The 10,518-nt window shown below is 31.0% G+C and overlaps 1 protein-coding gene across 1 annotated transcript; it reads left to right on the top strand.

Annotated features, from left to right (window-relative positions):
* Window positions 1-232: 232 nt before the first annotated feature.
* Window positions 233-5,714, top strand: LOC137659939 (uncharacterized). Its single transcript, XM_068394697.1, has 6 exons — window positions 233-260; window positions 727-798; window positions 1,139-1,307; window positions 1,398-1,561; window positions 3,058-3,161; window positions 5,535-5,714. Exons 1-6 carry the CDS (start codon window positions 233-235, stop codon window positions 5,712-5,714), a joined length of 717 nt encoding a protein of 238 aa, XP_068250798.1.
* The last annotated feature ends 4,804 nt before the right edge of the window (window positions 5,715-10,518 follow it).

The raw sequence follows: 10,518 nt of genomic DNA, 5'->3' as shown, positions 1-10,518 counted from the left end.
ACATGTAAAAGGTATGTGTTATCTATTTTATATATGTGTTTAGTCATTACAATATTATCACCTGATTTATTTTTATCTGTGAGACTTTTTTTCTACATAAAAAGGCTGCATCTATTGCACATTACAGTTTCTACTAGCTGCACCAGATCAGTATTGACCCTTCAAAGACAAGTGAGTTATTGAAAAATGCTGATTTAATTTTGTCATATAAAGTTTAGATGCCTTTTTACACATGGGTATGCTACAAAGGAAAATGAAAGGTGAGTATTCTCGCAAGCACTTTTGCCGTACTTTAATCTGATAAGAGAATAAAGTACACAGAGAGCCCTTGCCAGTATTTTCACCTTTCATTTACTTTCATGGCATTCTTTGTTACATCCTATTTATATTTTCCATGTGCAATTTTGGATACATATATTCATTTATGTATGTATGTCTGATAATTTATATTACTGCAGTACATAATTTAGTAAAATGATTTTTGTGTATTTATTCATATACATATGCTTTATGTAATGCACTTATTGTTGTAATACATATTTTCAGATACATCAATAGATTTCCACTACCAATCAAATTATACCTCAAACTAGTTGCTGGCTTATCCCAACAATAATTTGCACAACACTGAATATGGTGTGTATTTTATGTGCAGTATTAATGTGCAGTTTGTATATGTTTAGCTTTTCTGAAATGGTAAGTGCATCACAATTATTCTAAATATAGTTAATCTTGTAGGTACCATTCCTGCTCTGGAGAATAGATCATCTGAGATAGAAACATCATCCTTGATACATGGTAAATGGCCTATGCTTTTGGTAGATATTAGAGTTTTGCTTTTGTTAACTAGAATTCATATAGAAGGTATAGATTGACCTTTAAGATTTTGCTATATTATGCTACATATATATTCACTTTGTCTTCAGTGAAAAAGTTAGACTAATAGTTGTATTATGGCTATAAGGTTCATCTATCAACTGACCGAGGAAAATTCAAAAGATGATTGTGAAAATATTAAATTAAGTGGAAATGTTCAGTCAGATATTGGTAAGAAAATTTTGTTTAGTAGTGTTTGTGTATATATTTATGCATAAAATTATAATATGGCATTAGTTTCATTTCAAATTTGCATTTCCAGAATTTACTGCTGATTATCCAAAAGATACTGGGAGTGAAGTGTACAGTAATGCCACAGTAACAAGCATTGTGGATATTAGTTTTGCTGATGCAAGTGTTAGTCCTACTACAACTATTGTGACTGCTATTCCTACATATGCTATCAATACTGCTACTATTACTACCCCTCCTACTGCTGCTACTACTGCTACCCCTCCTCCTACTGCTACTACTACTACTGCTACCCCTCCTCCTACTGCTGCTAATACTGCTACCCCTCATCCTACTGCTGCTACTACTACAACTACTACTAGTGATGAGGTTGATTGCAGCATTCTCACTGGAAATGACAATTATTTACAAAAGCCTGAAATACAGTATGGCACCATACAATTAGGGTTACATGAAGAAGGAGAACCAACGTTCACAACTCTAAAATCAAATGGTAAGATGTTACCATGAATTATTTTTCAAAGATCAAAACAAAATATTTTTCACCAATAAAGGGTCAGTTCTGAATTACAATTAAAGAAAGAAATAAATATTTTCTTATATTTTATATATACCGTATATATATATATATATATATATATTACAGTATATATACATATATATATATATATATATATATATAGTATATATATATATACATATATATATATATATATATATATATATATATATATATATATATATATATGTATATATACTGTATATATATATGTATATATATATGTATATATATATATATATATATATATATATATACTGTATATATATATATATATATATGTATATATATATATATATATATATATATATATATATATATATATATATATATATATACATATATATATATATATATATACAGTATATATATATATATATATATATATATATATACATATATATATACATATATATATACAGTATATATACATATATATATATATACATATATATATATACATATATATATATATACATATATATATATATATACATATATATATATACATATATATATATACAGTATATATACATATATATATATATATATATACATATATATATATATATATATACATATATACAGTATATATACATATATATATATACAGTATATATATATATATATATATATATATATATATATACATATATATACATACAGTATATATACATATATATATATATATATATATATATATATACAGTATATATACATATATATATATATACATATATATATATATATACAGTATATATACATATATATATATATACAGTATATATACATATATATATATACAGTATATATACATATATATATATACAGTATATATACATATATATATATACATACATACATATATATACAGTATATATACATATATATATATATACAGTATATATACATATATATATATATATATATATATATATATATATATATATATATATATATATATATATATACAGTATATATACATATATATATATATATACAGTATATATACATATATATACAGTATATATACATATATATATACAGTATATATACATATATATATACAGTATATATACATATATATATATATATATATATATACATATATATATATATATATATATATATATATATATATATACATATATATATATATATATATATATACATATATATATATATATATATATATACATATATATATACATATATATATATATACATACATACATATATATATATACATATATATATATATATACATATATATATATATACATACATACATACATACATATATATATATATATATATATATATATATATATATATATATATATATATATATATATATAAATTTAATAGTCATTCTTATGTTTATACCAATTGTTTTTGCACTGGATTATTATCTTTTAATGTTTCTTCAGAGTCTACCAGCAGCTTGCAAAGGAAAAAGAATAACCATTGTGCACTAACAAAGAAGCAACGGATGCAGATTTGTAGACTTATGAAAAACCTTGAACAAATGAAGGTAAGCCAAAAAAATGCAAGCAAATATATAAGTGGCACAGCTCTGGAATTTTTTTAAAATACAAATGAAATTAGCAGGCGTCTCCAAATATGGTAAGAGATATTCTCTTTCTCAAAAATGTTTCTCTCTTGGACTTTATTTCAAAAGTCCCAGAGCTTATAACTTTATCAGCAAGGTATTTACTTTACCAACAACGAGAGTGCTGAGGTACTGGGTATCCAAGATTGATTTTGATGTTGGATAGAATGAGTCGGTTTTTAAATTGTTAAAACAGAAAGCTTTATCAATGAATGAAAATGATAAATACTGTGGCATTATATTTGATGCTATATCCCTTAAATCTGATGTACAGTTTACCATAAGTAAAGATGTGGTGGAGGGATTTGAAGATCTTGGCCAGTATGGCCAAGGGCAAGACCCTGCTCAGTATGCCATGGTCTTTATGGCAAAAGGCCTGGCTTCCAAATGGAAGCAAGTACTGGGGTATTTTCTATTCACAAAATCTATTAAAGGTGATACCTTAATGTATATGGTAACTGACTGTATTGGTAAATTAAAGAATGCATGTTTATACCCAACATTTTTGGTATGTGACCAAGATCCAAATAATAGAAGGTTGTTTAAAAATCTTAATATTTCCATAGAAAAACCTTTTTTCTCACACGAAGGGGAGAATGTGTATTTCTTTCATGATACACCACACCTTTTGAAAAGTATTAGAAACTATTTTAAGAAATATGACATGCAAGTTGGTGGGCGAAAAGTGTCATGGAAATATATAGAGAAATTTTTTGAAGCAGATTCTCAGATGTGGCTACGGTTAGCTCCAAAACTTACAGCATCACATGTCTTCAACGCCGGTTTTGATAAAATGAGAGTGAATCTAGCAGCACAGGTGTTTAGCCGTAGTGTAGCAGCTGGTTTATTTACACATGCAGCATTAGGGGCATTACCGCAAGAAGCGGAAAATACAGCATTATTTATAAATGATATTGATGAATTGTTTGATGTATTTAACAGCAGCTGTGTATTTCATTTTGAAGAGAGGAAATGTGCAATTAGTGATAGTAATAATATTAATTTCTTATCTGAAAAGGCTGATATGCTGTCAAGCTCAACTTTTATTGAAGTAAAAGTAATATTCCATGTATAGATGGTTAGCTCTTAAACATCTCTAGCCTTAAAATGTTATGGAACCATATGAAGGATAGGGGTTTTAAATTCCTTTTAACTAATAGGATAAATCAAGATTGTCTTGAAAATTTCTTTAGTGTACTGCGAAGTTCAGGTGGAAATAATGACACTCCAAGTTCATTTAAAATTAAAACCTTAATTAAAAATGCTCTATGTAACAATCTCATGAAAAATAATGTTAAAGGAAACTGCATAGATGATAACACCCCAATACTGCAATATTTGAAGATCTGTGACTTAGAAACCAAACTTAATAAAAATTATTTTGAAAATAAAAATATTGTTAATTTAGATTGCCCTGCAACAGATGAGGAACAGGTCCAAGAATTTTTTGAAAATCTTTTAGAAGGTCCAATTGATAACTCACCAGTAGATTTGATAGCTGATGAACCTTTAGATGATGAATCCCTTAAAGCAATTCAGGAATTTGTTTCAAGCTTCAATCCAAATAATGATGATAATGTTGAGACAGAACCAGTAGTGACCAAATCTATTCAAGATTATATTTGTAATTCTGATCCCTATGCTCCAGAAAATAGTATTGAGACCCCAAGGACAATATATCTGATTATAGGCACAATTTGATAGAGAAAAATGCAGTATCTTACATAGCAGGATATGTATGCCATAAACTTGTCAAACATCACAAGTGTGATGCATGTAAATCAGTACTTATCTGTGAAGATGGAGAAGATTTTGAGATTCAAGTAATTTGACCTTGTTTCTGGGAAATAAAGATAGGGAAAAAAGAAGATGGCTATGGTATCCAAGTACTATTATAACTAACATTATTAATGATTATGAATCTGCATTTCAAAGTAATATTGTAGATTTAGTATTGAAAGAAAATGTAAAACAATTTAACTCAAGTTATTAAACAAATTAATGTAGATAACCTTAACGTTTGTGATGGTGTTATAGATAAAGTGATAGACATTTTTAAAAATGCGTATATATTATTACGTTAAATTTCTCAACAGATCATTAAGGAAAGGAAAACATAGTGGTGGTAAATACTCAGGTCCCCGTAAAAAAAAGAAAACTAACAAAGATTTCACATATTTAACATATCTTGACTAAGGTTCAGGTCATAGAATAGTCTTATGTAATGTGTTTTGTATTTTTTTTTTGGGGGGGGGATATTTGGTCATAAATCTATTAAAATAATATATTTCTCAGGAGCTGACATATTTGCCGTTAGGAACATGTTTATTGGTATGTATTATATTTAACTTTGGTTTAACTTATAAGTGCATAAATATTTCAGCATGTTTGCACACCCGAGTACCATTACAGGAGTATACTGCTTCAACATATTTTGCTAGTGTCCCTTGTCTTCTTATTTTTTCTATTCCCTAAAGAAAGACTAACATTTTAGGTATTTGTTTGTATTTGTATTTTCATGTACATTGAATATGTGTTCACTGTCTGTGCTTTCTATGTTTGCATATTTGCTTTGCTTATGTTTGCACTTTGTATCTAGTTCTTGAAGGAAACCTTTTTTAAATATTATGTTTCCTCATATTTATTATTATATTTATTTATTTACATGTAATTTATCATGCAATTTTGGTTTGCTTGCAATTTTTTTTTATATATGAGGAATATTATTTACTGAGAAATTTTTCTCTTATGTATATTTCATCAAACTTGATTTGCATGTGATTTGTCTTGCATTTTTTGGTTGGCTTGTATGCTTTCTAATTTCTATTTCCAACTCCCTTTTGATTATTTTTATGTGTTGATAAAATTTAGTGCAATTTGTTCCTTTTGTTTGTACATTTATACATTATGCAGTGCTGTTTTTTTTTTTTTTGGGTGGGGGGGGGTTTCATAAAGCTATCAAAATAAAATATTTCTCAGAACCTGACATATTTGGCATTAGGAACATGTTTAGTGGTATGTATTATATTTAACTTTGCTTTAACTTATAAGTGCATGACTATTTCAGCATGTTTGCACACCTGAGTAGCATTACAAGAGTAGGCCTATACTGCTTCAACATATTTTGCTTGTGTCCCTTGTCTTCTTACTTTTTCTATTCCCTAAAGAAAGACTAACATTTTAAGTATTTGTTTGTATTTGTATTTTCATGTACATTGAATATGTGTTCACTGTCTGTGCTTTCTGTGTTTGCATACTTGCTTTGCTTACGTTTGCACTATGTATCTAATTCTTGAAGAAAACCTTTTTTTAGTATTATGTTTTCTCATGTTTATTATATTTGTTTATTTGCATGTATTTTATGATGCAATTTGGGTATGTTTTTTTTTTTCTTTTTAGTCTACAATTTTTATATGAGCAATATTTTTATTTATATATAATTTATCAAAGTTCATCTTCATGTGATTTGTCTTGCATTTTTTGTTGGCTTGTATACTACCTTATTTCTATTTCCAACCCCCTTTTGATTATTTTTGTGTGATACAATTTTGTGTTATTTTGATCCTTTTGATTGTACATTTATTAATTTATAATACTAAACTATACATGAGTGCATCATGCTTTTCCATTTCAATAAAAAATAAAATACAATTGTGTTTTTATACACCTAATATTTCTCCATCTTACAGTGGCCTACAAACTGTAATTAAATGTATGCCTACACATAAGCATCTGTGGCTAAGTTTAACAAATCAGATATACAGTATGTTTAAATATATTCGAATGTGGTATTGTATAGAACATTTAAAAATGGTTGTAATATACTGTACAATACTTAAATTTGCAAGAAAATTAACTAAATCATTAGAGATATAGCTATTGAATTTCTGAAAAAATAGACTGAGAAACAATTTGCAATTTAGTTACCTAAAATTTAAGAATATCATGAATATATGAGTAAAATATACTGACATAGTAATGCAAATTATGAACAAATATGTCGCAAAATTTACAATCGAATTCCATCCTATATACCCGTAAGCATTACCGCTCTGAATGTTTGGTTGCTCGCTCAACAGATGGAGCCATTCGTTTCGCATGGGAGTATCTGGCATCTTTTCATAGCACACACATTTGTGTGTTAAAAGCCTGAGCCTTCCTATCTTCCTTCAGTATATAGTCTTTGGGTTCGATCCCGAGCCCCTTCAAATGAAAGGCCAGGTCATTTCCAACCATGCCACCGCAGGCTCATAGGAAGTCGGAACCTAACTGCTAACTTAAATTAAAGATTTACCTGGCAAGACATCAGTCTCTTACCAGCCAGATTTCCCTGACTTCCCGGACCACCATGTGATACAATTGATAGCATTTAAATTGAATGACCCCTAATAAGTCAATATGGATGAAAATTAAAACAATATCGTGCTCAAATAGAAATAAATTTCTACCTCATACTGGGACGATCCCTAGCCCCTTTAAATGAAAATCCAGGTTGCTTCCAACCATTCCACCAGAGGCTTATAAGAAGTTGGAACCTAACTGCTAACTGCAATTCAGGATTTATCTGGCAAGACATGTGTCTTATCAGCGAGTTTTCCCCGACTTCCCGACCCACAAGATGATACAATTGATAGCATTTAATTTGAATTAGCCCTAATGATTTAATAAGGATGAAAATTAACACAATATCTTGCTGAAATAGAATTAAATTTCTACCTCATACTTGGATTGAACCCTAGCAGATAGGTTCTGACTTATTAGCATCTGGTGGCATGGTTGGAAGCGACCTGGTCTCTCAATAGAAGGGGCTACGGCCTTCAAGCCCTACATTGTATCTTTCAAAAGGCAAAGTGTCACTATAAGTGTGTTTTTCATAAAGCTTTTGCTCGAGCAAAAAAATTTTGTATCTTTCAATAGGAAAAGGGTGTCACTTTAAGTGTTTTTCATAAAGCTTTTGCTCGAGCAAAAAAAAATTCATATTAACCTTGAAGACATGGTAAATTTTGAATAAGTAATGATACATTAGCTGGAAAATTATGTCAAGGAAAGAAGAAAATCCCCACGGCAAATATTTGTATAAAAGACATAGCCTGACTGCGCCTCCTTAAGAAATTTGTTGCCTTAAATTGATGACTTTACTGAGTTACATACTTTGAGAGGCATACATTCCACCACATTTCTTCAAGCAACTGATGTTTTCACGGTTGTACTACATGATGGGCCAAACAACAATGAACTTGTTATTATCCCTCAGTATAGCCTGCTTGTTGAAAGTGTAAAAGGACTTATTTTTTGTTTCAAAATGACTGTGTGACATCCTTGCCAAGACTCTTAATGGAATGTTTTTTTTTTTTTTAATCCTCATTTGCTGCAAGCTAATGTTCCATCATCCACGCAACAATTCCTATTTACAGTTCAATACCAATGACAATACTCATACTACATAGATAAGCTAATGCTAGTAAAAAGAAAAAGGGGGGGGGGCAGGTAAAAGAAGAACAGAATGGCTATAAATAGCCTGTTTACCCCCTAACTTTTCTTTGCCATTCTGTTCTTCTCTTACACTTGTGTTTTTTTCTACTATTCTTTCCTTCTGAACATTTTTCCCTCTGCAGTCTATTTTTTGGAGAATTTTATCTTTTAGAAATATATTTTCCGTTGAAATTATATTTTTCTTACTATCTATAAGCTTCACTGTCCCTCTCGGTTTCTCTTTTATCACTCTCCATAATCAGTCATATATTCCTGTCTCATGTTCAATACTTTGTACATCCCTTTTAACCTCCATAATATGGAGTGCGAGGTAGGAAGGGGTGGGTTGAAGAGGTGTCTACGTTGACAAACCGTCAGCGAACAACATTAACTCGAAAGCTGAAAAGGGAGAGGAAATCCGCACTAAGGATGTGAAGTCGGCAACAAGGAACTTGAATGATATTTGGTGCTCCCAACTGATCATATGAGTCTATCATACTCGTGGGTGAGAATCACAGATCTGTTGGCAGCTACCAGGCAAACATCACAAGGCTCAGAATGACTAAGTCATGTCCTAGAGAGTGGCCTTGGTAGTAAAGAACGGCAAGCACCAGTCTAACAAAAACTACACACACATACCTACATCATGTAAAATGAAACTGTTAGTGATAGGGAAGGCCACTGTCACAAGTGATGGCCTACTTACAAGATTTTTGCCACTGACAACCGTACACACATTTCTTCGCAGCAGACCCAAATCTGGTGTGGTAGTAGCCGATGGGCATCATTAAGTGGCTGTAGAGGTTAATGTCTGGGGAATGAACAACTGATGTCTTATGAATGTGGTGGGTGGCTTTGTCGATGCTCTGGCATGCTAATTGTCCTACCGCATTAATGTCTGCTTTGATCGACGTTGAATAGTTTTCATCTTCGTCAATAGTGGAGGCATTGATGGAGGTCTTGGAAGGTGGTGAAGTGGCTGCTCATAAGGGCATCAACTTTAAGTCACCAGGTCCTTCATGGGCAAAATATCGACATCAGGGATGGCACGAGGTACAGGTTCAGGTAGGCATCGTACAAAAAGGATCCAAGTAGGTTCACCTCCCGAGGAGAGCCGTTTGCGACAGGTTGCAGGCAAGGATACTGGTCATATCCCTGAGGGAAAGTGAAGCTTTTTGGTCCCACAACGGCTGTAGAGAGCTGAAAAAGTTTGGCTATATAGGCAGCCAGGGATAGGGAGTACTGCTCCAGAGGTATGTTTTGAGGGCGTCATACTCTATTGGGGTGTCACCTTCGTCAGTAAGCCAATCAGAGATTTTCAGGAAAGTGTCCTCGGGGATTGCCGAAAGGACATAGTCTTCTTTGGTGCTAAAACGAGTCACGCTGTTGATGCGAAACTGAATTTCAATGCGCTGAAACCAGGCAAATCGCTCTGTTCTGGCGAAGGGCGGCATTGTGAAACAGTAGGGCAGAGCATTGAGAGGGAAGGCGGGAGGGAGATGGTTCTCAGGTGGACATCATTTGTGCAAGGTAGCTATTACGTTATAATAGAAAGGCACAATGAATGCAACTAAACTTTTATAAAACAGACAACGCGCTTATATACAGGAACTTGCGAGCAAAAACGTCACAAAAATTCTATTATCAGTATGGAGAAGAGTGAGAGAGAAAAGAAAAAGCAATACCATTACAGTGTATGAGCATGTATGAAACACATGCTGTACACTATGAATGTTATAATTGACCAATTGGATGCACTGAAGCTCTATTTTCAGTTAGCAGCCTCTACAGAAAGATGTCACAGGGC

The sequence above is a fragment of the Palaemon carinicauda genome, chromosome 20 (assembly GCF_036898095.1).
Source record: "Palaemon carinicauda isolate YSFRI2023 chromosome 20, ASM3689809v2, whole genome shotgun sequence".
Taxonomy (NCBI): Eukaryota; Metazoa; Arthropoda; class Malacostraca; order Decapoda; family Palaemonidae; genus Palaemon; species Palaemon carinicauda.
This window is presented reverse-complemented; position numbering and strand designations above follow the sequence as displayed.

Excerpts from the sequence above, each read along its gene's own strand:
- LOC137659939 (XM_068394697.1), top strand. The coding sequence starts at position 233 with ATGGGTATGCTACAAAGGAAAATGAAAG. Across the intron at positions 261-726 it reads GCTACAAAGGAAAATGAAAG|TTAATCTTGTAGGTACCATT; the intron begins GTGAGTATTCTC and ends TTCTAAATATAG. Across the intron at positions 1,562-3,057 it reads CACAACTCTAAAATCAAATG|AGTCTACCAGCAGCTTGCAA; the intron begins GTAAGATGTTAC and ends ATGTTTCTTCAG.